This window comes from Coptis chinensis, chromosome 6, assembly GCF_015680905.1.
Source record: "Coptis chinensis isolate HL-2020 chromosome 6, ASM1568090v1, whole genome shotgun sequence".
Classification (NCBI taxonomy): domain Eukaryota; kingdom Viridiplantae; phylum Streptophyta; class Magnoliopsida; order Ranunculales; family Ranunculaceae; genus Coptis; species Coptis chinensis.
In genome coordinates, this window is record NC_141461.1 from 21833393 (window position 1) to 21861135 (window position 27743).

General features: G+C 34.1%; 1 protein-coding gene, 2 long non-coding RNA genes and 1 other non-coding gene across 4 annotated transcripts; 1 reads left to right on the plus strand and 3 right to left on the minus strand.

Moving 5' to 3' along the window:
• The first annotated feature begins 6359 nt into the window (after positions 1-6359).
• Positions 6360-7470, plus strand: LOC147492092 (uncharacterized). The gene is made up of 2 exons (XR_015199587.1): positions 6360-6676; positions 7134-7470. It is a non-coding gene; the product is annotated as an uncharacterized LOC147492092 (long non-coding RNA).
• Positions 7471-9284: 1814 nt separating this feature from the next.
• LOC147492093 (uncharacterized) lies at positions 9285-18926 on the minus strand. The gene is made up of 11 exons (XM_086568748.1): positions 18656-18926; positions 16285-16386; positions 14839-14938; positions 14706-14750; positions 14564-14611; positions 14264-14442; positions 12197-12493; positions 12022-12117; positions 11578-11907; positions 11195-11481; positions 9285-9606 (listed from the first exon to the last, which is right to left on the minus strand). The coding sequence occupies exons 2-9, from the start codon at positions 16306-16308 to the stop codon at positions 11740-11742; spliced, it is 957 nt and encodes a 318-aa protein (XP_086424874.1). The 5' UTR covers positions 16309-16386; positions 18656-18926; the 3' UTR covers positions 9285-9606; positions 11195-11481; positions 11578-11739.
• On the minus strand, positions 18063-18161 carry LOC147492094 (small nucleolar RNA Z103). The gene has a single exon (XR_015200601.1). It is a non-coding gene; the product is annotated as a small nucleolar RNA Z103 (small nucleolar RNA).
• A 1589-nt stretch (positions 18927-20515) lies between the features above and the next one.
• Positions 20516-24343, minus strand: LOC147492095 (uncharacterized). The gene is made up of 3 exons (XR_015199872.1): positions 23511-24343; positions 23328-23393; positions 20516-21451 (listed from the first exon to the last, which is right to left on the minus strand). It is a non-coding gene; the product is annotated as an uncharacterized LOC147492095 (long non-coding RNA).
• Positions 24344-27743: the final 3400 nt, after the last annotated feature.

Consider the following 27743-nt stretch of genomic DNA (forward strand, 5'->3'; position numbering starts at 1 on the left):
ATGATACCTAGATAACTAGAGTAGTAGAACATATCTTCTCCATCAATCTCTCCCTTATTGAATTAACAAGCCACAATGATGTTTGATATTCCTCCTTATAATTCGTCCACCAATAGCAATGGCACTAGTAAGTTTCTTGTATATTCATTATGTTTCTTTCTTAGCTTGTGTTACTTTGTTTCTTGATATTGTGCATGCACGTATTAGGTTCAACTTCATAATGCCTAGTTTTATTTCTTTACGTGTATTTTTTGCATCGTTATTTTGACAAAGGTGTTGGCAATCATCGCCAACTACCGTGACATTGTTTTTCAATATCCCATCATACTGCGCCGGCAATTAACCAATTAAGTTAATGTCATTCCAGCCAACACCTATATATTAATTTATTTATTTTTTCCCCTTTATTCAGACTAAGAATATATATTTACTTGTAGCACATAACTTTATTTAAACATGTCGGTCGTGCATTGTGTCACATAATAAGTTCATCAATTTAAATCTTTGTACTTAGATTGTTATTTCACAATTATATCATTCTTTACAAGATACATGGAAAAATATATGGTTTTCTATTCTTTGAATCCAAAAATAAAACTTTTACCGTGTCACACCTAACAGATCGAATATAAATTTCATATTATAGTTATATATTTTAGGGTGACTAGTATTACCCCACCCACTAGATGGGAAATTAGGGTCTCCCCTAAATACACACAAAAAAATTGGTCAACCCACTTTGACTTTTTTTTTTGTGTATTTAGGGGAGACCCTAATTTCATCTAGTGGGAATCTAATTGGCTCATCTAGTGGGGGTAATACTAGTTAACCCTATATTTTACCATTGTTAGATGTAAATTAGAAGAGTCCTGTGAGTTTTAGAGAATGGCCGGATTATGACTTTCAAAGGGTAGAACACAAACTTGAAAACAGACTTCATGAGAAAGATGCATCATCCCAATTTACTCATTAAAGAAAAAATAACATCTTTTCTAAATAAAATAAACAAACCGGTGAAATTGAAGCTTGCTGAGTTTGTTAGCTTTGGCAGAAGTTGTTTGAAGTTATCCGCGAAGCTTGCAAATGGAGTCGTGAAGTAGCTGCCGCTTGTGAGGTATGGAAGGAGATTGTATATGACGGTGAGTTTTTGGTTGAGTTTTAACCAAATAGAAACCGAAAGAGAGAAAATTGGAAAGGAGCAAAAATTTTGGGGGGAAGGTATTCGACTGGGATTTCGGTGAAAATTTTCTTTACAGGCTTGGATCATCAATTTTTTGTTTGACGGTTATGGACCGTCAATTTAATAAAAAGCCCGTCAAATATATTCTTGACTATTAGTACCCGTCAATTCCTATCCGAACCAGGAGTCAAAAAAATCATGTTTTCACCTAGTGGAATGGGAGCAGTTCATTGGGTTGTAATGTCTAAGGGAACTCCACTGATGATCGTTCCTCACTTTCAACTATCTCACGCCTCCACTCCAGTGCTCCACGTCTTCTCTCCACTCTCAAGGTACGTTCCTCCACTCCAGTGCTCCGTGTAAGTTGTTCATATAGAATGACTACTTGTTTGACGGGGATGTTTTCAGTAGAATACGACACCGTCACTATTACAGCTGATTGCATCACTTGAAACCTTCTAGGTGTGCGTACTTGTACCTATGCTTTTAGTAATTGTTTGGTGGGGGAGAAGATATGCATCTGTGATCTTTACATAAGCTTGATGCTATTTTATGTGTTTGTGATTGTTTCACGTTGCATTTTATGCTTCTGCTTTCTGCATGTCTCGAATATTTTTCTGCCTTTGAATCTCGGACTCGTGCGGGTTATCTTGAATGATCCTTTCTTGGGAAAACGTGTTGAAGAAGGCAACTTTACTACAGTACCTTTGAGGGATGAGTTTCTCAAAAATGCCCTTCTTTTCATATTTGAAACTTAGTTCAAATACATCAATGCATTTGGTGAGGTTGCGTTGGGAGGAATTGAACAGTGGGGAAAGAAGAGACTTTGCCAATCTTTGCTCTTAGTTTAATATCTGAAATGGCCATTCCTTGTGAAGAATGGGCATTGAAGAGTCAAACTGCGGCTCTTATTGCTGAGGTAATTTTGCTTATAGTTTATATATTTTAATCATTACAGGACTCATTTCTATAGTAACAGATAGTCAGAAAGGAAGGGGTAAATCTCTGGCAAGAACTCCTACCATCTCTAGTTTCCTTATCTAATACGGGTCCTATTCAGGTACTCTTCATCTGTTTATTGTCTTTATTACTCAATATTCTATTGATGATTCGATTTCTTTTAGGTCGAAATTGGTTTCCATGTTTCTTGAGATGGCTTCACGAAGACATTACAGTTCATAATGAAGACCTTGAAGGTTTATTATAGCAGCGTAAATGAGTATAGTTTAACCTTTAAATTATCACCTTTTTTAATTGTTCACCTTCTTTTTATATTATATTATTTATTTATTTAATATTGCTGAGAATATCTTTATGGACAAGGGTAGAATTCTTGAGTTAAATAACAATCATAACCTTGGCTCCACCAAATATTATTCCTTAATTATCTGCATTAGGGCATTATGAGTGTGAGACCATACGTCCCCATTTGGAGATAAGCTCTAGTGCCCAAGTTGATGAAGAACCTGCTAATGTTCAAGGCACCTTCCGAAATTTTGGTAGCCTTATTTGAGTGTTGTTAAAATTGGATCTCAAACTTGAAGAATCAGTTTTATATGTAAATTAGTTTCACTTTGTTAGATCTAGTAATTTGTGGCGTGCAGAAATTCAGTGTCCATTCATCCGTCTTTTTGTTTATATTTGACGTAACACTTGAAAAAGTTGAATATGACTTATGACGAAGGCTGAAAGATGGATAGTTAATCTTGTCGCGAAATTCAAAGCTTGACGCAAAGATTGATTCAAAGTCGAACTGCTGTCATGGAACCCAATCATGTGAATGTGTAAGTGTTCAACGGTGTTCCTCCCCGCTAAGCATTCATTTGCGTCTTTGTCGGCTAGCCCTTTCCACTCACTCCCTTTCTTCTCTCGATCGACTTGCAGTGCGAACAGATTATTGAAAACACCAAGGCACTCTCTTTGCGTACTTACAAATACGCTAATCTCGTACTTACAAAAACAGTGTCAAAAGTAGGATCTTTGAAGACTGCTCAAGTGGAACAGTTTATTGGAGTTTGAATTGCTCATATTGTTAGGAGTATGAGACCCTGTTGCCACATTTTTTGTGAGTTTGGTTGTTGGACTAGTGAAAATAAATACTGAACTTTCCGATGTCTTGGAAGGGACAAAACATAATGCTACTTAAGAATTATGCTACCATACTCTGTTTTCTGAATTCCATAGTTTGAGTATATGGAGCTACTACTTAAGAATAGGATATAAGTATATATCTATATATACATATTTGTTTTATCATCGGAAAAAAAATTAATCCCAAAGGTGAACACTTGAGAGTCTTCTTTTGTTACTCTTTATCCCCGCATAAGGATGGGGTTTTGTAAGCTTTGTGTTACATTGAGTTTATGAAATGAATGATTTGTAAACCACCTACTTCAATCTTTGCAAGTCTTATATCCTTAAGAAAGATGAGCTTTTGGATTTATTTTTTAATAAAAGTTTATGTGATTGGATGTCCCTGTGATTTTTCTTGTTTATATTACATAATTTTTTGATGCAACTTAAAAACCACCCATAAATCCCGGGGGTATCTTACCACAATCACAAATGCCAAACATATAAAAAAAAAATTCCCACCACACTTTTTTTTTATGAGATTCTCCTTTATCTCTTCTTTTCTCATGGTTGGTGTGTCATTCATGACTTCACCAAACTTTCTCTATTCTTCCTTTATGTATTCATAAATTTTCCATGAAAAAGAAGAATCAACACAGTCACTTTTCACTAAATTTCCAAAATAACAGTTATATTAAAAAAAAAAAAAAAAGATTGATTAGTTCATATGTGGTCAACAAAAAGACATGCAACATGATTTCCAAAAGTGAAACAAATGTTAGATCATTCCAAAACGTTACTAATCTATAAACAAATCATTCCATAGTTCAAACCATACCGTGTTACTATTTTTATAAAATCCGTCCATACCAATAAAAACCAAAACCAAATAATCACCATTCACCATTGTCTCATGTTATTAAATTCTTTCTCCACCATCTAAAAAGACTAACCGCAAAAGCTTTGCTTCCATTGTTTCGGAAAAAAATGAATACTAAAGAGTGAACACTTGAGAGTCTTCTTTGTTACTCTTTATCGCATAAGGACATGGTAAGAAGCTTTTGTTACATTGCTTCATGAAATGAATACTATCTAGTAACCACCTAATTCAATCTTTGCAACTGTGTTATGTTTGCAACTGTGTTATGTCCTTAAGGTTGATGAGCTTGTTGATTTATTTTTTCGTCGCTCTCTCCGATCAAAACTCCCTGCAATTTAATCATTCAAGTAGGACATAGCTTTTTGATGCAGCTTAAGTTTTAAACCACAGCAATCCCCGGCCACCATCATCCCACCACTATCACAAATGCCAAACATATAAAAAATTTCCCACCACACTTCTTTTGAGATGAAATTCTCCCTTATCTTTGCTTTTCTCATGGTTGGTGTGTCATTCATGACTTCACCAAACTCTTCTCTCTTCTTCCTGCCATATATTCATAAATTTTCCATGAAAGAAGATGAATCAGGCTGAAGTCACTTTTCACTTTGATTTCCAAAACAATAGGTTAGATTAAAAAATAAAAATAAAAATTGATTGATTAGTTCATACGTGGTCAACAAATATTAAATTATAATATAATACCATTTTATCTTGCTGCTAGGTAGTTAGATGAGGCAAGAATTTTGAAATCTATAAACAAATCATTCCATCAACTTTCAAACCAATTGTTTATTTTCTTTTTTTTAAAGTCCACAGATTTTATGGAAGCATGTTAAAAAATCAACTTTAGATGGGCTCACCATTCATTTCATTGTTTATTAAGATGGTGTTCATTCATTCTCCACCATAATACAAGGTAATTGTTGTTTTTAATAATGTTTTCTATTCCATAGAATGGATTCATTATATTGAATCTGAATCTTTCCACTCATTTGGTTTTCTTTGTTAACAACTTTTTTTAAGGATTATGCAAATTTTTGTTACATTGATTCATGAAATAAATACTATCTATATCAAATCCTATAAGATTCATTCATAATTTCATCCTTATTTTTTGGTCTCAAAATATAATCTTAAGGTTGATGTATATATCTAATTTTACCTTTTATTTGCTTCCAGTGTCAAAATGCCCTGCAATTTAAATCATTCAATTTAGGATCAAATATTTGATGACCGCTTTTTTTCAAGGTACTTTGTTAATTTGTTGCACATCATCCTACCACTATACATCTAACATATATTGAAAAAATTTCCACCTAAACTTGTTTAAGTTCAAATTCTCCCTTATCTGTGTCCCTATTCATGGTTGGTAGTCTCATTCAAGATTTCATCAAACTTGGCCACTATATGACCTGTGTATATATTCAACAATTTTCCATGGCCAGTTCTCAAGGATCAGGCTTAAATAATATCCAAAATTTGATTTCCAAAACAATAATATATATATAAAATTGAAAATAAAAATTGATTGATTATAGTAGTTCACCTGGTCAACAAATATTAAATTATCTATATTTTGCAGAATATATGTAGTTTGATTGGTGATGATAGATGAAGGCAAACAAAGGGTAAACGTCCTCAATGGCAATGGAGACATGATTAATTTTGCATTTACCAATTGTTTCCACTTTTTAGTCTTCTTTTAAAGTTAAGTTTGGGAAGCATGACAGGAGGAGGTGTATTCTAATTTTCCTCAACTTTTATAAAGTTTGTTAGGTTTTTTGTTTATGAAGATGGTGTAGCACCTCCCACTGAAGAATACAAGGCTTGTTGTTTTTAATAATGTTTTCTATTATGCGATAGAATGGAATTACATTGATTGTCGTTGAATGATTGACCCCACATTTGGTTTTCATCACAGTCCATGCTTTTTTTTTTTTTAAGTCTGTCTCAAATTCTCATAGGAGTAGTATTGCTAAGTTCACATCTAAATAATACAACTAAGATCAAATCCTAATAAGTTCATTCAACTAATTTCATCCTTATTTTTTTGGTTTCAAAATATTATTTATGTCAACTGTATATATCTAATTTTACCTTATATTTTGATTGCCAAATATTGATTAAACAATTGGAGTTGAATTGATTAAATTTTTTGTTTCAAATTTAGGTGGGTCTTTTGTTTCAGCATGTAAAAATTAATTTTTATGGATCACCATAGTATATATGAGCTTTTATTGGGTAGGGTAAAGAGGTACTTGGGTGGTTCTGAAAAATGGAGCAGTTCCTTTAGGAATGTCCGACTCCTTTGGTAATTGAAGAGGAGTACGGGTATTCAGTATTCTCTTTATTACTTAATTGTTGTACTTGCTGCTTCCTTCACAAGATAGGGTTTTAATGGAACAAGAAAAGTTTATGGTTCGTCTCATGGTTGTTTTGTTTTGGAGCCAATTTTTAGTGAGGACCCATGGAGGTTTTCTCGATTAAGGTTGATACGATCACACTACTTGAAAACAGACAATTTTTCACACTAAGCCCAGGTAATAATTGACAGTTCGTAGCCCTATTCTCCACCCACACTATTACCCTCGCCCTAACCTTTTCCCCATTCTTATCTCACCATTTCCTTTTAAATTCTTCTCTCTTCCACCGAGAACCCTAGTAGGAAGAGCTCAGCCCCATCTTGCCATCACGCAGACCTCCTCCTACACCCTTCCTTGTGGCGCCAACAATTCTATCTCTCTTCGTTATCTCCAGCATACAACTATTAGGTTCTTGTTTGCATTATTATTCATAATTGCATTCGTATTCGTATTTGCTCTTATAAAGTTTTAAACATCAACACACACCTAAATGAACTAGTATGTGAACATCACAACTGCTTTTCTTGACTGTTATTACTTTGGTTATGTTGAATGCGTGGTTTGTGAGTTTAACGTAAAGTAATCTACTGAATAGGTATATACATTGATCGTGTGCTCCATTTGTACGTTGCAGGTGTAAATAGTATGCAAGCTTTCATGGGGAAACTAATGCACAAAGCTGAAAGTGGGGGAATCTTTTATGCAATTTGAGATTACGATCTAGCATATTATCTTAGAATATGTATTCTACTTGAGAATATGTATAGTACTTAGAAATAGCAGTTGTTAACCGCTCTAATTATCTGAGTTTACCGTGCATTACTCGTCTATCTTTTTGTTTAGGAAAGTGTTTATATAGTACATGTGATAAAGAGAGACTCCCGTTTTGTACTAGTTAATTCAATCATTTGCTTTGTACTAGTTTATATAGTATATGAGATGAATGGAAATGGTGATTTTGAGGTGTAGGATGCATGGCTATTATGGAAGCTTTGTTAGGTGATTGGTAGGTCTCTATTGATTGCAGGTGAAAATACCCAAGAATTAAAATATCAACTTGATTTTTGGACCCGTTCAACGAATGGAGACCGTTTTTATATAATTTTTTTTAATTTGAAAGCATGGGTTCCACTATGCACTCTTCTATCAGTTTGAGCACTGGAGCTAAAATAACTTATACATACGAGACAAAAATGAGCATTATACCAAGTTAATAATAAAATGAAAACTTTAAATTCATATTATAATAGCTGAAAATATTCTAATTGAGCTACTCTTCGAACAATCGATTAAGTCCCCATTGAGTCCCCTTTAGGGTTTGTAGTAGCTGCAGTGACCTTTTGAGTTTTGAGTCAAACGACCAATTGTATCCACTATATGCCACCCGGCCTCTTACTTCTCCACATGACTACTACTAAAAGAAAGTGTGTAATCACAAATGTACAAAATATTGTAACAATGAAAGTTCATGAACAAAACACGACAATAACTTGGGCAGTAGAAGATGGAACCATTTTTTTAAGGTAATTGTATAGCATTACCAACTCTACATTTTCATGAAGTCAACTTCTTATTTTAGTTGTTAAGCTTCAGGTTTTGTGGCCCTTTTTTCGGCAGCTTTAGCTTTCTCAAGTTCTTCTTTCAGGAATTTTACCTCGGACTTTAGCTCTTTCATCAATTCAGTGCTCTCGTTGGATTTTAACTCAACATTAGAATCAAGTAAGGCCTTTACACAACACAACTCTGTAGAAAGCAATTCCACTTTGTCGGCATGAATTTTTGCAATCTTGGTCGCATCATCGGCATGGCTCAATGCTTGATTATTTGCATCACTCATCATGGGCATCTCATGTTTCATTCGTTTGAGCTCCTCTATAGTGGATAGAAGGGATGTGACATCGGTAGCATATTGGAGTCGGACAGCATTGATCTCGTTCTGCTATTCCTCTTCCCTCTTTTGTGTTGCATATACTCCTGTGAGTAGCCTAGAACTTCTCAATCTCGATAGTCTCCTCCACTCGTTTTTGAGAAACTAAAGCTTCCCAATCTTTTTAGTAGCCTCCTCAGCCAATTTCTCTGCAGCCTTCAACTCCTCAAGAGCTAAAGCCTTCTCTTTCTCCACATATGCTTAACTAATCTTTCGAGTTCTTAAGTTCCTCTTGAATATGACTCAACTATACCTGCATATTTGATCCTTCCGACGTGCGAGGTATGTTTTCTACACAAACATAAATATACAAAAGTATACCAAAAAATTAGACAATGTAAGACTAATAAAGTATCAGGATTGTAATAATTACTTTCATCAACTTACATCAGGTGTAAAAAGTAAAACTGATCTTGGGGATCTATGATATGAATATACAAACCCCCTTAAAAGCAGTTAGCTTCATAAGTAATGTGTGCTATGATATTAACATGACTTCAAAGCTACTGCTTATTCACTATTTGAGTTATTGGTATATGAATATACAGACCCCTTAAAAGCAGTTACCTTTCACTACACCATATCTGTTGAAAAAAGACACTTTTGGATGTCGTTTTTCCAAAAAAAAGACACTTTTGGGTGTCGTATGGTGACCCGTTTTTTTTGCAATCTTTTTTTTTCTACAACACTTGACGAGTGTCTTTTTTTTTTCATTTATTTTTTTAAAAAGGCCGAATCAGGGCAAAAAATGCCCCTACAGTTCTGTAGCATTAATAGCATCAGTAATAAATAGCATCAGTAATAAACAGATACTTGTGCCTTTTGAATTGTGCAGTAATAGACAAACCCCAGTTCTCATCCATCATCAAATGGCTAATAGAAACAATTTTATAGCCTACTCAAATGACTTCGGCCTAATAGCAACATTAAAGGTTCCCATCAAGAAGTTACTCAGCTCCTACTAACAAACCATCGCAGCTTCTTTTAGTACTTTTACAACCCTAAACTCAAAACAGAAAACTCAACCAAAACATTTAGTCGTTAAATGGTACTAAGTTCCTAAAAAGTTCAGGATATCCATCCATAGAAACAAAACAGAAAATAGTGTATTCTTCTAGTACCAATTGCTTTTAAGATACATCAGATCTTGATGGAATTCTCCATCCTCGACTTCCCGCCTCTTGTTGTGTATTCATTAATGGAAACTCAAGAGAACCTCAAAACAGATAATAAGATGTTTCTTTAAAAACAGAACTCTTTAAATGCCTGAGACTGAAAGAACAAAACACTAGTGACAACAAATACTATCAACATACAAAACATGACAGATACAAACCAACCTCAACCCCCCATATTCTAGTACTTTTTAAAATTTCGAATCATTATCATATTCTATATCACAACAAACAAAACAAATAACTTAAAGCAGCAGGCCAATGGTTAAAACAGAAACAACCTTGTCCAAAAGAAGGATAAAGTATCCCAGTAATCATGGTCATATTTCATTTTTAGTAAGTCTAACATGAACCCCAGTATCCCACCAGAGGAGTACAAACATACTTGAAAATATCGGATTACATAAAAAGAGTCGATTAATTGAAATAAGAAAAAAGGACAACACAATGCCATGAAAACCTGCATAATACTACAAGACAAAGTGATTTGATGCAATACAATTTCGCTCTATAACCAATTATCACTGCATAACAGTAACTCTTCTGGTAACAGCTTGTCTTCCCAATAGAATATCACTTTTCATACCGATTTAATCCTAAACTCCTACCAACATATTAAAGGTACAGACTTCTACAATTTCACATATATCAAAAGTCCAAAAGAGATATCCTATACCAAATTTCCCCTCATCTCAAAGCAATCTCAGGAACCTTAATTCTATTACTTCAGCACAAAATCTTAAACTAAATTTCAATACATGGCCGCCACACTTGGATTAGTTGGATAGTCCTGGCCTATAATTGATTGACGCAAATATATGATATTATGATCCTTCCAGTTGGTTGCGACAGCTGAAGCTTCTAAGTCCAACTTCTTCTGCAATCTGCGTGTGCCTAATAGAACTAACTTACCAACGAAATTATGGAATTTGATATACTTTTACGAATATCAGCACATAACAAACAACAGACTAAAAAAAAAGAGGTTTAGAAAAAAGAGGAAAAGTTTTTGATGTTGTCTACTGGTATCCCTTCTTGAGGTCTCCGACTGCCAAGTTGGGCTACACAGCTGTAGCTGGAGGAGGTCTAGTATGGATGGGAGAAGGAGATGTCCCGCAGCATTTCCATACTAATGGGGACTATAAGCTTGCAAAAATGTTTTGGAGGGATTTCTACTTAACCTCCTTGCTGTATTCAGTTTTAGATGGTCTTAAAATGCTTGCTAGAGCTATTTACCTCTCCATTTTGTTTACACCATATATCCAGTTCAACATCAGAGACACTTATGAGGCACAAGCATCCTTTGACCTCTGATAAGATACAATAGTTGGTATTGGGCAATGAATCATGCATGTGCAACAACTCTTCCGTACCATAAAAACTGTATGTTATTATATTCAGCTTAAAAAAAACAAGCTAAACTAGAAGCAGTATATATACTTGGCCATAACTAGTCATTCTAAGCAGTATATATACTTGGCCAAAAATCCCACTTATCCTAAAATCACAAGAAATAAAGACAAGTCATACACACACAAACACAAGAAGTAAAGACAAGAAGTAAAGAAATGATAATACAGACAAATAGAATACCGTACCTAAAGAAAACGAGTAAAATCCTTCGGCCATTTAACTGCTATAGGAAGGTGTAGCTCCCCGAATGTTCTTTTGGATCCAAATAAGCGCTCAGTGTGGTCAATGACAAGACATACACGGACGTTGTAAATGTCCATTGGGATATCCAGAGTTGCATCAAGAATGATATTTGCTCTTGTTGCCCTTCCCTTGGCAACAACTTCTCGATGCATGTTAATCAATTCACATAATTCCATCCCTCTAGAAGAATCACCATGTGATTGTGAGCGTGTTGGATCCCTCGCCTACAAGCAATAAGTTAACAAAGACAAAACCACGATTTAGTTATCTCCTAAATTAGCTCAAGCCCCTAGACACAATGTCTCACATTCAAATCATACATTTGACGTCGCTGATGAATCTGCAATGATCCTTCTATGTGATTGCTGACCTGCCACTTCTTCTCTTGTCTCCAGCAAGATCTTAGTGATGGTGACCATTTGTCGCTCCAAACTTCCAAACCGCTCTTCAAGCATCGAGTGTTGTTGCTTTTGTTGGCAAAGCTACTCTTTAGCAGGAGCTGATGATGCAAGGGATGTCTTCGATATGCCAACACTCATACCCAGCACTCGACCAAATTTATCAGGGCCACACACTTGAGCAACTGGATCATGGTCTAGGTCCAAGTTTACGCTAGCAGGGTCATCCTCAATTATAGCCTTGATTCTTTCCTACCATGACAACATATTAGACATTTAATAAATTTCAGAAGCAGTATATAAAAGAGAACAGAAAATAGGCGATGGTCAGATTCATCATTAATGAAAATAGGCAGTCAAACTCACCATCCTTTCTGGCGCAATAAAAGAGCCATCCTTGTGAGTATGGATAGCCATATATGAATCCGTTCTAGTCACTTTAACATTCGGATTTTTCGATTTCTACAAAACATTACCAACTTTGTTAGAAGTAAATATGGTGTTACGAATAAAATTAGCAATTGACAAGGTAGATTAGTACCATATCATGGACTGTCCTTGCTGCTCCCCTTCTACCTGATGTATGTAAAGCCTTCACAGCTTCTCTAGCCACCTTGCCCTTTGTCCGCATGAGTTTTCTTGAAGGTTTAGATTCATTATCCACGAATTTTTCCCATTCTTCCAATTTCACTCCTGTTGGGCAGTTCCTTTTCCTATCGACGTCATTGTCATACTTGTCATAGTACTTCACGCGGAGACGATGCTTAAACTCCCTAAAGCTTTTGGCGACCTTCTTCAGATTTATCTTTTTGTATGCATCATCCACATTGTATTCTTTCTGTATAAGAATCTAATATTAATAAAAGACATTTGAAATGGTCAAACTATCAAACAGCACATATTCAATTATTTTATATGCCAAATACCACTAACAATGAAAGAATACTAGTATACAATCTTGTAATTTATAGTTAAATGGCTTGCATCTTTTCACAAGATTGCTCAAACCAAAAGATGTCAGAAATAACTTTATAGTATCGCTATTAGGACATGCACAGTGACACACATTAGAAACTAGGATAAACATTACCTTCCTCAAGTCATAGGTGTTACACAAGATTTCCAAATCATCATTCAATCAGTGAATCATCACATTACACCTAACGAGACAAGATTGCGAGTTGGAGCTAAATTGACATACCCAGCATCTAAAGGAAAGCTAGAACTAAAGAACAAAGACCCCAGGCAAAATTAAACAGCACATCCCATCTCTAGCAAAATTAACCTAATAGGTTATGGTCCTTGCAGGTTATGACGAGGAGAACCCACGGATAGTCCCCGAATGCAAGCATCATTATCATCTGGGATTTTTTCCTTCTCCTCTATCGATATCTTCAATTACATTTTTAGATGATAACAATCTGCTTACTAGTGCTAACTGGAGTTTCTGTTTTTGACATGTCTAGGTAATGATTTATGAAGAAACTAGTTAATTACAACGGTCGTTTGCTGGTCAAGTTCGAGAGTCGTCAGAGCAATAAACAGTTCATAATTACAACGCTTGCGAATGATTACAACTTAGCAGTAGAATAGAAGATCATTTTCTTCCAAACTTCATACTTATTATGTAGAAGATTTAGAACAGAGAAAACTACAAAAGTCTTTCATCTCATAGTAAATCAGGATGAGTAGTGACTAGCTGCTTGTAAAGTTAATCCAGCAGCAATTTTGTGTACTTATTATTGCTTTAGATATTTGTTTTTTTCTTCAAATATTATCTCTTATTATTTTCTCTTCCTTCTTGTTTTATTTTAGTTAATGTACCTATTCTAGATATGTTTCAATAAATACTATCCCTTTCATGTTACTCCACTGCTATAGGTACAAAAGTATAAAAAACAGGTACACCCTATATATCTAGCACACTATACTTTCCAACAAGAATGCCAAGTTCTACTAACTTATATATAACATTACATTACTTATTCTCCTCTTGCAGATGAATCTCTTGTAGAAGCAAAGACCTGGCGCGATTAACCGTCGCGAAACAAAGACAAACATGTTCCTCAAGATCTTTCAACTGATTAACAAAATTCAAATGATTCTTCCTAAGTTGTTTGACCGCTTCTTGAATTGGATATTTATCTCTACCCCTTTCAATACCAATCCTAATCAACAGTTTATCACTCTCAACCACTGCATGTAATCTCGAAACGAGTCTGTCAATAGTATCAAGATCATTATTCAATACATAGGCTCCTTTAGCTGCTGCATCAAGTTGTGCTATATGTTTCAACTTATTTTTATCTAGTTTTGATGGAAATGATACTTGTGATGGGTTTGACACCAATGTGGTTAAACAAAGTACTGAGTTGCGTATAAATTTGTTCTTCTTACGCATCTTTTTGAGACGGTGGTCTATGCTTCTAGTTTAAACAAGTGTTTTTTGTAACAGTTTGAGATAACCCCATTTTCTAAAATTTGATTAGTAATATCAAATTTTAGAAAATGGAGAGCCAAATTTGATTGGAAAAAAAAGAGAAGGCCATAATGACTCACACTAAAAAAAGAGAGAGAGAACCATAATGGATAAGAGCAGAAGACTAACCACAACGCTGCTCCAGATTATGTTTTTTGTTGGACTAGGCACATTTTTGAAACTCTCATAAGAGATAGGACAATGTGTCTTTGTTGTCCCACCAAGCAAACTAGAAAATTCTTTTGAACCGTCTCCAACAGGCTGTCCGTTAGAGTCAAATTCAACTTTCTTCTTTCCCTTTGAAGAGACTATAAAATAAAAATAAAAAATAAAATTACTGAAAAGGCAAAAATATGTCAATCAATTCATGGGAATATATAAAAGAATAACTATCAACAAATAAAATTACTAAACAAATACTATATGTACCACAAGAACCTCCACCTCCAGAAACTTGGGAATCACTAGATGATGATCCTGGAATCAAGAAAAGTTATGATATCAGATACAGGTGCAACACATTTAATAGATTATAATGTTTTTCTTATTTGTGTTGCAAGGAAATCCCTACCCCCAAGATGCTCAAAAAAACGGGATACTAAGGAAGGCCTCGAGTCTGCAAGTATAAAAGGACTAGCGAACTTAGTATTGAGTAAATAGAGTGCCTATAATTGCCAACCCTTCATTAGATTTAAACTTTGTACCTGAATTAGAAATATGTATGCCACCGTTGAGATCTCTAGCCATCACAGCCTCACGTGATAACATTGTCTTCCTAGCCCTCTTTTCCGCTTGCTTTGAGCTCTTAATAGGATAAAAGATAGACTATTAGGCAGCAACCATTAACAAACTAAAATTTTATGTATTTAAAATAACCTCAAAATTCATGAACTACAAGTCATTAGTTCAACTGGTTCATTTACTATGAAGACATCGTGACCACAGCTTGTTTGGTATCAACTGGTTCAGAGCCTCCTTTGAGACCCCCAGTGGACTACAAGGGAATGTTGTACATACAGTACCAGAATGCAACAACATACAACCCTGACTTTGCGAGATTCTGAGATTGACCAGTATCAATCTCATAATGTTCCGCTTAAAGTTTCTACACAAGTTAACTGTGAAATGGCCAGAACTCAAGGAGCATTTCCCAGACCAACTATTTGGAGATTCATAATTGTCCAAATCTTGAAGATTCTCCTCTACTAGATAGTGAAAGAGTTTGGATAGCAGAAGCAAAATCAAAACAAGGTGTCACTTCTCCCACAGAAGACCAGATACCTCCTCCTGTAACTCCAAATAATCCACTGCTGATGATGCTCCTAATCAACCTCAGTTAACTGCTGATTCTCTTCCACTTCCTGAAGTACCATCAGTTGATTAAGTTCTTCCACCAGCTAGCAATGTTCCTACTTCCCCTAGATCTACTCATGATCATGGACCTACTGCAGTCTCTACCTCCCCCATTGATTCCCCTACTTTGGCAGCAGTCTCTACTTATCCCCAGCAACCAGTATCTAAATTATATAAGTTTAGATCAGTAATCCACTTCACTTATATAAGAATATTTATGCACACTTACACTCAGATACTTTACAAAAATTTCATGGTGCTAAATATTCTGTACATTTTCTTTCTCCAGATTATCAGGCAATATTCAGGATATGATCCTTGTACAGAAAAATATGCTGAGATTTACTATAATAGGATAGCATGCAGGTGGCTTCTTTTTAGCTTATGATTGAAACTTTTTTTTTCTTAGCTAAGATATCAAGAATATGATATCAGTATATATATAGATAAGAGTTATCAGATTCTGTAAAATAACTTTAAGAAACAGGTTAGTGATTTTCGATATTGTTAGACATTGTTTTCCTATCCTGAACAAATTATATAAAAAGTATCACCAACATTATCAAGTTATATATGTTTTGCTTAACATATATATATATATATATATATATATATATATATATATATATATATATATATATATATTGTAATAGTTGTTTGTGGTTTTACTGAAGGTTGGAGGTTGGACAGAGGTTTATACAGGGCTCACATTTGCAATGGTTAGGGGTGCAGGCCATGAAGTTCCATGGATACCATGACCGATCAAACTGAAATTTTACGTATTTAAAAGAAAGTACCTCTGTGCTCTCCTGTCCCGACATATCCGATCCTATGGATTTCAACAAATACACACTTAGCAGAAACCCCAACACAGCTGGAAGAAAAGCACTATACTTGACCTGCAAATAATGCCATACATGCAATCAGATTTAAGTATATCATCCATAACATACATGCAATCAGATTTAACTAAGAAGAACTTTATTAGTTAAGCCACACCCGACTTACCAGAACTCGTCAAGAATTATACATACACAAGCAGTGCCGAACATACGGACAGAAAACAATATTAACACCTAATACACTGCCAATACAAAAGCATACAAAGGCCCCAGATACACAATCCAAAACTTAGAATGCAAATTGTAGCGTATGGAACAAATATAAAGTAACAGATGCTTCAATAACACTACTAAATGCTGCCTCAGACAAGCTGATATAAAAAACCAAATCAACATGCGAAAAATCAAGTCACTAAGATTTCAGACATAAGAAGTACATATCTGGAATTAGCAAATGCTCCATACAATATATTATTGATTCCTCAAACAATAGTGTATTGTGAGTAGTTTGGTTTCTCATGGAAAACAAACAATAGAAATATAAAAACAATTACCCATTCAATAAATAAATAGTAAAAAAGAACCATTACAGCGGGTCCATGAACGGGATCAGTAGACCAAGTACCTTAGTGAACATCAATAATTTATCTTCTAACACTAATGAACTCAAAAGTGTCTCGTTACAATCTTGACTCAAAAACTAAAGGGTTTTCATACGCATCCATGTCTCTAGTCATTCTCTTTGGAGCATGTAACACGACATTCCAACCACTCCTCGTTAGGTCTTTGCAATAAAACTCTTTAATAACTTCGCCACTCCGCTAATATCACATTTCATTCTCATATGCAAATTGCTGAACTTAAGGTACTTTACATTGTGAATTTTACATGGATCCTGGTTGAAGAGTTCCATTTCTAGTTCTGGCCAAATCTTTGGCAGAAAAACAAAAAACAAATCCAAGTTGTTCATGACCTCCTAAGATCCAAGTTGTACGTGAATTAGTTCAATATGCAAGATTTACATATTTAACTAGGAACAGTAACAAAACCAATTTTACGCAGCAATTTTCAGCCAATTAAAGAAGCTATGTAGGCTAATCGACCGCCGGATCATACATAAGAACAATACAAATAAGAACATAAATCAGTTGTTCATTTCATCGAACATCATTGAAATGACAATGACACCAATAATGGCTATCATGAATTGGTAGTATATCATGCCATATGGTACCATACTTATTCCATATAATATAATATATTATATATATATATATATATATATATACCTCAGTCAATGTCTTGTCAAAGGCAAGAGTTTCTAGATTAGGGAAGCTCTCTAACAACTTAGCACTTTGCACTAATAATACCTTTTGTTTTCTTACCCCATTTGCTCAACTTCGGTACTTTTACATTGTCAAAATTAATTTCATTATGATTCCAAATGTCCAGTACAATCTCTGGCCAAAATTTTTGCTGGGAAAAAAAAAACAATCAAAGTAATTTCGAATCACTAATTTCCATTTACCAAAAACAATCTATGTCAATATTAAACATTATTCTAGATGATTCCTACATTTCACATGTAATATAAAAAATTACACTAACAAGTAACAAATGTTGTATATTAATCAATACATGACACTAATCATCACCACCATTGTCTACACAAATACTAATTCCTAAGCTAACCAATACCATATACAATTCCAATTACAGTAAAATCATAATTGATGGATCAGAGTCCTAGCTTGATAGATCTCTAAAAAGAGAAATATAAACACATAGTATAATCATTGTCAATAAGCTGGGGAAAGGCTCATCACTTCCATCATACTTTTTTAACGAACTAAACAATACTAACACAATAAAGTCTCAGACATCCAAGGAAGGAATAAAGCAAAGATTAACTCTCAAGCCCGGGCGAAAGGCTTAAAGCTCTTAGTCGGCAATCTACTAATGTTTCGAGAAACAAGCCTTAGATTTATCATCATTGACTCTTGTTTTTCCACAATCAATATTCACAATGGTAATAAGCAATGCACTCAGAATGAAAAGGACTAATAATAAGTTAAAAAAATCACAGATCTTTCGATCTCTTTTTCAATATGATGGAACCTGATTACTAATTAAACAGAATATGAATCACTAATTAAAGCACTAATTTCGAACCTGATTACAATACTACTCTGTTTAACTAATTTCGAATCTGATTACATGTTTAAAGATTATATGAATTAATCTTTAAAAAACGTTAAAATCTAAACGAAATCGCTTAGATCTGATAAAGAGATTGTAGATTTGATAAAGAAATAATTGAAATTACCTGAAGAGATTGTAGATTTGCTAAAGATAGCGATTTGAGGATCGATCAAATATTATGAAGATTTTGAGAGTGGTTTTTGAGAGTGATTTTAAGAGTGATTTTTCTTATTTTGAGAGTGAAAAATAGGTTAGAGAGAACGAAACAAGTTTTTTCTTATTTTGGTGAGAGAGAACGAAACAGGTTATTTTCTATGGGTTGTGATAATGTGATCCGACGCTTAGGGGAGTTCAACGACACGTGGTGGGCGTACTCACAAAAAGACAAAACAAAAGTGTCGGTAGATTTGTCTTTTTTTTAAAAAAAAAAAAAATCTGGTATAGTGTTTATAAGTTAAAGTGTGTTATGTAATCACTTGAATGGACATAATAGACGATGTCTTTGTTAGTTATGTTTGTATTGAAGCCTCAGAACTAATGACTCATAACTTAAGCTAATAAATCTGGATGAGGGAAAACTACTATGGACTAATAATCTACAAAGTAATGTGCTGATGCTAACCCTGCATGTATATCTACATAAGCTATATGACTAAAATTAATTAATTAGGTGAATGTGCTATTATCAAACAGAGGTAATACAATTAAGCTTTATAATTGTTTAAGACGACCAAGAATCAGTAAATACATCTCATTGCGAATGTGCTATTATCTAGCTAATTCATTGTGTCGAATCACAATGAGATCATTAATTAATGAGAGTTCATACGCTTAGATATTAGTAGTTGTATATGGACAGAAACTTTCAAATTCTAATACAATTCAAGAAGGAACTCATTCTTGCTTCCTTTTGAAAGTAGCCTTACTTTTACAATTGGTACTAAGTTGGATACAATGGGTGCAAAGGACTTAATTAGACATAACTTGATAAAATCAACAACACATAATCAAAGACTTTTACCACACAATAACATAGTAAACGCAAAGTCATTATACTATGTGAATAACTTAACACCACTGGTAGTAGCATTGCAACAATCAACAATATCAACATGACATATTTTAAAATCAAAATAACTAAAGAATAGAAAACTCCAATTACAAAATTTTATTTACTCGCTTAGTTATCGTAAAAATAATATGACAATTGACAACCTCCCAACTTTAACTGAAGAACAGAACATAGCATATTCCAGTTAGCATAGCAAAATATTGGAGGCAACTTATTGGCCAAGACCATTGGAGGGGTCTATTGAACCCTCTCACAAACGATGTGCGGGCATACCTCCTTCACTATGCCGCCTACTCTCTTTATTGTTAGTTTACAAACCCACAATTATCTGAAGTACGAAGTAACTAAATACTTGTACGCAACTGCATAGCAATTAAAAATGCTATTTAATCTCGATCCCAAAAGTTTAAATGTTACCTATACATTAACTTAGTATAATGAGTTATACTACCCATGTAATGTTTATTTGATAAACAATAAAACAATCAGCTGCTTTGTGCTAGCTTATTATATGGTTAATACTGCCTAGCTATAAGTTAATTATAGTATTACTGGTTGATTAATTTAATATGTGAAATAACTACACCTGTTGAAAAGACTTGAAACGGTAGAGAAAAAGGATATATAAGCAAAATACTAAAGAGGAAGGAGAAAGCATGCGTGCGTTTTCTGTTAGTATGTTTGAAACAATCAAACAAAGGGATTTTTCTGAGTACATTTTCTAAATATTGTTTCCTATTTGAGTACAACGATTGTTCCTAAGAGTTAAGAGTAAGTCGATCAAATCTTAATTGTATTATTAATCGTGCACATAACCAAAGTTGTAGTAGAAGAAAATATAGGTAGAGAGGAACACCTTGTCAACTGCATTCAATGACTTGTATCATAAATACCCCAGAGAATTTTTTCCACTATACATTCATTAGAGGGGAAAAGTTCAAAATAGCATCATCAACCACACTCAAAAACATTGCTAGCAAGTCTAGCTACTGCTTGATTCGTTACCCCCTAACCCATGATGAATCATGTAACTGCTAGCTTCCTACTTATATATTTTACCATATTAAGACAATACCAAGGTGCATGTCATCTGCCATCAACTATGTGACACCCCAAATTTCATAATGATTGATTACCAATGACACATGGCATCTACAGTCATTATGAAACTCGGGATGTGATTGGACCAACTAAGCAAAATCCAAACTAAACAAAGATAGAATAATCTTACAAAAATTTCGGCAGAGTCTCCTCTGTATTTTCAACATTTCATAAACTTAAATCCTGTCATAACTTGAAAATCATAACAATATAGATATCTCATTATTTAACCCAGTTAATTAACCATCTCGACGAATGCCAAAATAGTTAAATAACCCTTACGCCTCGAGACAATTTAGTTCCTTCCCTTAGAAGGCATTAGTTTCTCTAGCACGTCTAAAATGTACTTAAAACATTGTATAATTTACATCGTGACTGTTAGTTCCTCTATACAGTGAAGGCGTCATTTTATCAAAGTTATTCAACAAATAATATAGATTTATTTTGTCCAAAAATCTTTATATGGTAATCCACCCTTACAAAAAAGTTAGTATACTTACTATCCTGCAAAGCATATTTATATTGATTCTGAACTAACCTCCACATTAGTGCAAATCACCTTCAAACAACCATTAGTGCCTACTTCCCTTGCTTATAGTTCTCTAACTGAAAGCATGAATTTCATGAATCTTTGTCAATCTGAAGAAGCCTATATACTTAAGGTCATAGGATCAAAATCACAGCCCCCAAATTCACTGTGCATTGGAGCCCATTGCATGTTCCCTCACACATTGTCAAAAAGAAGATCTGCAAAATGAAAGAGATCTAAGGTATTAATTTATCAAAGAAAACAACATTCAGGTTAGTGTTCTTAAGATTGTCAAAAGAAAGAAAAAAAATCATATAACAATCTGATCCTATTAGTGGAGTACTTATTGTGAAGGGCATAAATTGTTGAGAAATGCTTACAGTGATAGTAGTTATAAACTGATATGGTGGAGTAGATGGTATGCCTAACGGATTTGATATCTATGATATATACGATATAATCATGGGTTATTGGTGAGCGAGTACCTGACTCAGTAGGGCTGGTCCATGATTCCATTAACCATCCAAGATGAGGAGCATAAATTATTTCTCAGGATGAAAGATTGATATGAACACTAAGTATAATTCTTGTAACTATATGTTTCAAGTGAGCATACCCTACACTTATAAGGAGGTGACAACTTGACAATGAAAGTGCTCTTAAAAAAGTACCTGAGAACCATTCAAAGTTTTAACTAACTTCTAGTAGACAACATGGCAAGACTCTACCCATTTAGAAGTTTGAAAGTACAAAGAAGAATATATGTGGAACAAAGAAATTAAAACAATATATACACATGAAACTAAGGAAAACAATGGTATACAATTGTGATGAAGTACCCATATATTTGAAACTATTACACCTTTGACTGACACAATCAAGTGGTAGTGTGGTACTATCTAATCATCATTATAATAAAAGTACTTGGTTAAGCAAGGCTTGCTCAATAAGTTCAACAGCTATTGTAGCTGGTGAAGTACAAAATTATGGATAACAAATAAGCAAATGTGGTAGTAGGCTACCTTGTAAGCTAGGCTGTAGGATGCCATTGAGGATATAACTATAGACCAAACGCATAATGAATTTGAAAAAGGTAATTTTTGGACAACTTCAAGGAACTCGTTGAGACTAAGTACCAGGACCAAAAACCAATTTAACAAAATTTTTGAATTACTGCATAACGGCCATAATAGTCAACTAAAAATAGTCAACATAAAGAGTCTTGATTACTAACTGATCATATGGTCCTATTGATTAAAGATTTCAAATGTTTCGATTCTAGAATCACTAGTAGGGCATGCTTTGTTATAAATCGTGTCATATCTAGTACTTAAAAAATCTTTCTTGAAAAGAAGTCCAGTCTTATTGTTGCATACCACCACTCTTTTCCAAGTTGCAACAGTCCTTACCTACCCAAGAAGAGAGTTGGCCATTTGAAACATCTATGCCACTTGGTTTGAAGTTGGGAATGAGGCACTTGTTTGTAACTCTCTGGACAATTCAAACTCTCATATGATCACTACGCAAATTGAACTTAATAGTATCCACGAACAACATTATTAATGCATTTGAAACTGATTTTGGCTTTGCCTAATGGAATAGGACAACATCAAAATGTTCAATTTTACTTACTAATTTTGAACTTTCCATGAACTTAATAAATTCCAAGAACAAACAATCAAAATTTTACTTACTAATTCTCATGCACACGATTCTTACAATATATATTAAAATGAGGGTTCAATAAGGTCCCTCGCAGGTCAATTTTGCAGGTTCCGAAAGCTTGATAAACTTATGAGCACAGAGAAATAAGAATCAGAAGCAAGAAGAAACTGTCATCACCTCATGAATACAATGACTTTGTGTACTCTGCGTAAAGATGACTTTCGTATCCATGTTAAGAGTTAATAAAACTAAGTTCTGCTTGGACTGAATGAATGAATTCCTCCCATTCTCTTAGGCTGTTTTGTCCTTAACTCGGGTATCAACATTAATGAAGTGAAACAACAATAAAGCATATTAATCCGGGGAAAATATGGAGGGAGGGGAGAGGGTGTATACGTGAATGCAGCAAAGTATATAAGAATTATGTACCTGAACTTGTAACTGGAGAGATTTCAAGTACTCAATTGCTTCATCCAACATCAAAGCTTTGTTTGACTGATATAGGAAGAAACAAATTTGGAGAAAAAAAACAGTAAAATTACAATCAAGAAGAAGAAGAATCCACGTACTCAAAGTCCCAAAGATATATGCAAGAGAGGAAGGAGTAATGACCATATTGCATCGGGGTATGAGTTCTCTCAAGGCCTTCATCTTTTCATTTATCCTATCTCGATGTCTATGCATAAAACATAGCACGTTACTTCCAAATCAAGATGACTGAAACCAAATGAAAATCAACACATTTCTATCCAGTGTGTCCTCCAATCCATTCCTACCCCGGGTAAATTCAAATAGAGAATAAAAAATCAATTAGGTGGAACAAAAAATTTGGAACTTTAATATATATATACAAATTCAAAGCTGAAGTAAATTAACTGAAAGAGATTAAACAATATACAATCTTGCATGCTCTATGGTTATGGTTGGGATTCATCAATAGAAAGCCGGTGAAAAGATAGATTGAAATCTAATCAATAAGATCATCTCCACACTTAATATTTAAAATCCATAATTAATTTCAGAAATTAAACAAACCCCAACAAATCACAAATCTAGAAGTAATGAAAAAAATAAGAATTTTGTTTTTCCGAGAGTGATTAATGGAGAAGGAGCATCCGTGCACTTTTTGGGTTTAGGTAATTTTTTTTCTCGTTACTTCTTGTTTGTAAGTAGGCAAGGGTTTAGAGATTTTTGATAGAGGCGAGCAAAAATGAGAAGTTGGTTCTGTGTTTAGAATACGTGGGTTCTTTTTTTTTGTTATTTCCGATTATATTTAAGAGTGAAACGCAATAGATTTCAAGCTTGGGATATCAATGTCGATACTTAGTAGTCAGTAATATGATGGAAATGCGACAATCTATCGTTTCGTTTTGCTGGAAAGGGGAAACCAATTAAGAATTAAAAGAGAGAATTGGGTTTTAACACCTTCCACTGCCCAGAAAAAAATAATATTAGTAAACTGAGAAGTTGGTGAGAATAGTGAGAAAAATTTTGGCAATACAAGAGTAACTCATTGGTGGCTGCTAATAAATACAGTACAAAACTTCACTCTGCTCATCAAGAAGCAGTCGCACCAACTTAAATGCGAAAGAAAAATCAGAAGCTGTTCATAATAATTAGAGGAATGTTTGCCTCTCTGTAGCTAGAGGAAACAATTTCCCTTCTCTATGAATCAATGCAGATACACACAGACACACTTATCTATGGGGTTAGACGCCTACCATGGGTCTAAGAATTCATTTCATATATTGATTGTGACTTAATATTTAAGAGAATGTAGCAGAAGCCGTAAACTTAAATCAATATAACCCAAGAGTTGGTGGTACCAACTATTGCTTTATTAGCTACGCATCGCTTAAATTCATCTGCATATTGTTGCTTCAGACCAATATAATCAAGCCAGATTACTACATACACACATTGTCTAAAATCTAAATCAATACTTCAATTGTGTTACAGTTATAAGAACTGCTGTAAAAGGACACCCATGTTGACATTAGTAATTATTGGAGATTGTAATTAGCACTAATACGGTTGTACCAAATGCAGCCACAAAATTTCCCCAAACACATTTATACAGTCATATTCTCATTTCCAAATGTCAATCACAATTTTTTTAACAACAAATAACCAAATCAACTGGAAGCAGAATACAGAGAATTAAAGTTGATTCCTGCAAGTTCTTTCTCACCAGAATTTGAAGAGATTCAATTACGCTATTGGTATAAGAAGCTTTCTCTTGACCATTAATCAACCTCGTTGGTTCAACCAAACAACCGTATTGACAGAGTTAATGGGTTATTAAAGAATCTTAGTTTGAAGAGAAGGGTGTTTTAGGTTTGGTGTTTGAACAATTGACAACAGGAAAATAACTTCGATTCATGTGTTTTTTTTTAGGAATTCGTTTTAATAGGTTATAAATCTAGTGATTAGCTTTCGCCTTTTTTTTTAGAAGAAAGGTTTGGGTTTGATGAAGGGGAAGGGTTATCTTATTTTGGGTTATTGCTATTAATCGCGAACAATTGAATGGAGAAGGTTTTGGGGTTATCCATTTTCCATAGAGTTTCAGAATTCGGGGGTTGGCTTTTGACGAAAGGTTTCGGGTTTCCTAGTTTTTAAGAGCGAAAAGAGAGATTTTTTTATTTTATTTTAGGAGGCTTTTTATTTTTGTTATTTTGCTATGTAAGCTTTGGACTAGATTGACTTTGCGATAAAATTGAATTTTGGGGAGGTTATAGTAATTTAAGAATAGAGTAGGGAGAATTAAGCAAATACAGGGAGGTGTCACTAATTATTATTACATCCGATTTTTTAGGAGCCAATCATATTGCTCGAGGTGCAAAATGGAGCGATATGGTGAGGTGAGAGAGAGAGAGAGAGAGAGATTTGGTAGGTATCTATATGATATCAATAATTTTGAATTACTACGATCTATGGATTCCCGCACCAATTGTATGTACTTACAGGGGAAATTTTCAAGTTATGTTGTGCATAAGTTATAACTTAAACATATGTACGCATAGATATTCAACAGCAAAGCGTTCAATCTACTAAAATCAATGAAGTAAGATGAGCAGACAATAATACTGAAAAATCCTAAAAAGAAGACAATATTACAAAACACATAGCAAAGTTTGCATTTGTTAAGATATATAGAAAGGTTTCATATATTAGATATATGGCAAAAGATAAGGAGTTCTTTCGCCATATTTCAACAGAAATCCTAACTTTCATTCTTGTTCACACTTTGAGATACATCTGAAAATAGTCGGGGCGAGGTTATGATCATTGTCACTTTAAAACTGAGAAACTGTAGTTCTAATTAAGTGACTACGTACATCATGGAGTTGATAATAAATAAGTAACTACGTAATGTCACAAAATGAGTATGCTATCTTATTTCGGCCCCTTCAAAAAAGCCAAAATAATTAAATAACTTCAAGAAACACGTTTTCCCAATTCCAACTCCATGCAAATAGACAATTAATCCATGCATGGCCACTGTCAACCACTGCAAAAGTTATATAAGCCTACATAAAAATGGCAATGTACAAAGTTCTCTTAAGATGTGGAGAAAAATAGAAGGAACCTTACCTCACAGTTATTAGACCTCTAAAAGTACGGTAGAGATAACAGAATAGCTACAAACCATGTGAAGTGCCCATTGGTAGACCCCATAGCGAAAATGGTCCTTGTCCATCTATACAATTCAATACACACATAATCAAATTTGTATTTCAATTAAGTCATCCATCTATAATTAATTTTACTACAAACTCAACATACAGTATGCATAACATATTTATCAATCTTTAAAGTGTCATCATATCACATAAATTGTTGAGAAAAAAATACTTGCATGTACAGGTTATATCCATTGAAAACTATCGCTTACAATGATAGTAGTTATGAATTGATTGCTGGTAGTATGGTGGAGTAGATGGCTATGCCTGATGGGTTTAATATCTATGATATAGGCATAGGTTACTAGTGACCGAGTAACTGAGTAAGCAGTGAGCTGGTTCATGGTTCTTAGAAGTTATTCCATTAGCCATCCAAGATGGGGAGCATATATAAACTATAATTCTCAGGATGAAAGATTGATATGAGCACTAAGTGTAATTCTTATAACTATAATCTCGTGGAGCCAAAGTATTTTTAGCCTTTGTTGTCACACTTAGCTTTGCCTTTATAAATTATATATATCCATTGCATGAGTTCCAAATACTACTCAATTGACATTATACATCAATAAAGCATCTCAATTCGGCTTTGTGTAGATTTTCAATGAATGAACTAACATATAAATATACTATTGGTACGTATGCAAACCCTTAAATTTACTTACGAGATTTAGTAGATGGCGAAACATCTCGTACTCAATACATTAATAGTTGTAATGAGGATTATTCATACCTGAACTTCAAACCCAAGCTCAATGACCATCCATATCATACTGCTGATTAAGACACCCTCCTTTGTATCAAGACTAGGAAGACCTTTGAAGCTCTCAGGAAAAGAGAAGATATATATTAAAAATGTTACTAAGCAATATAAAATAGCAGTCATATCATACAATATCTAAGCTTTCTATTAGTGTCTAACAGAGGCTAAGCAAGTCAATGGTACCTAGCCTACCTCATTGTTTATGCCAATAGATTCTTGTAGTGCATAAATTACTCACTTTAGATGCCCTAACCCATATTGAGAAAGCAAAAACCAAACATTCAATAATTTGATACACATCTACCAAAGAAATAGTATCGTTTGCATATGAATCATATCCTTTTTTCTTCACGCTTCTTTGAATAACATTTTGGAGGTCATCCTCCCAAAAGCTTGTTA

Coding starts and splice junctions, on each gene's coding strand:
- LOC147492093 (XM_086568748.1), bottom strand. CDS start 16,308: ATGTCGGGACAGGAGAGCACAGAG. Junction 14,751..14,838: donor CATACATATTTCTAATTCAG/GTACAAAGTTTA, acceptor TTATACTTGCAG/ACTCGAGGCCTTCCTTAGTA. Junction 14,612..14,705: donor TTTTTTTGAGCATCTTGGGG/GTAGGGATTTCC, acceptor TCTTGATTCCAG/GATCATCATCTAGTGATTCC.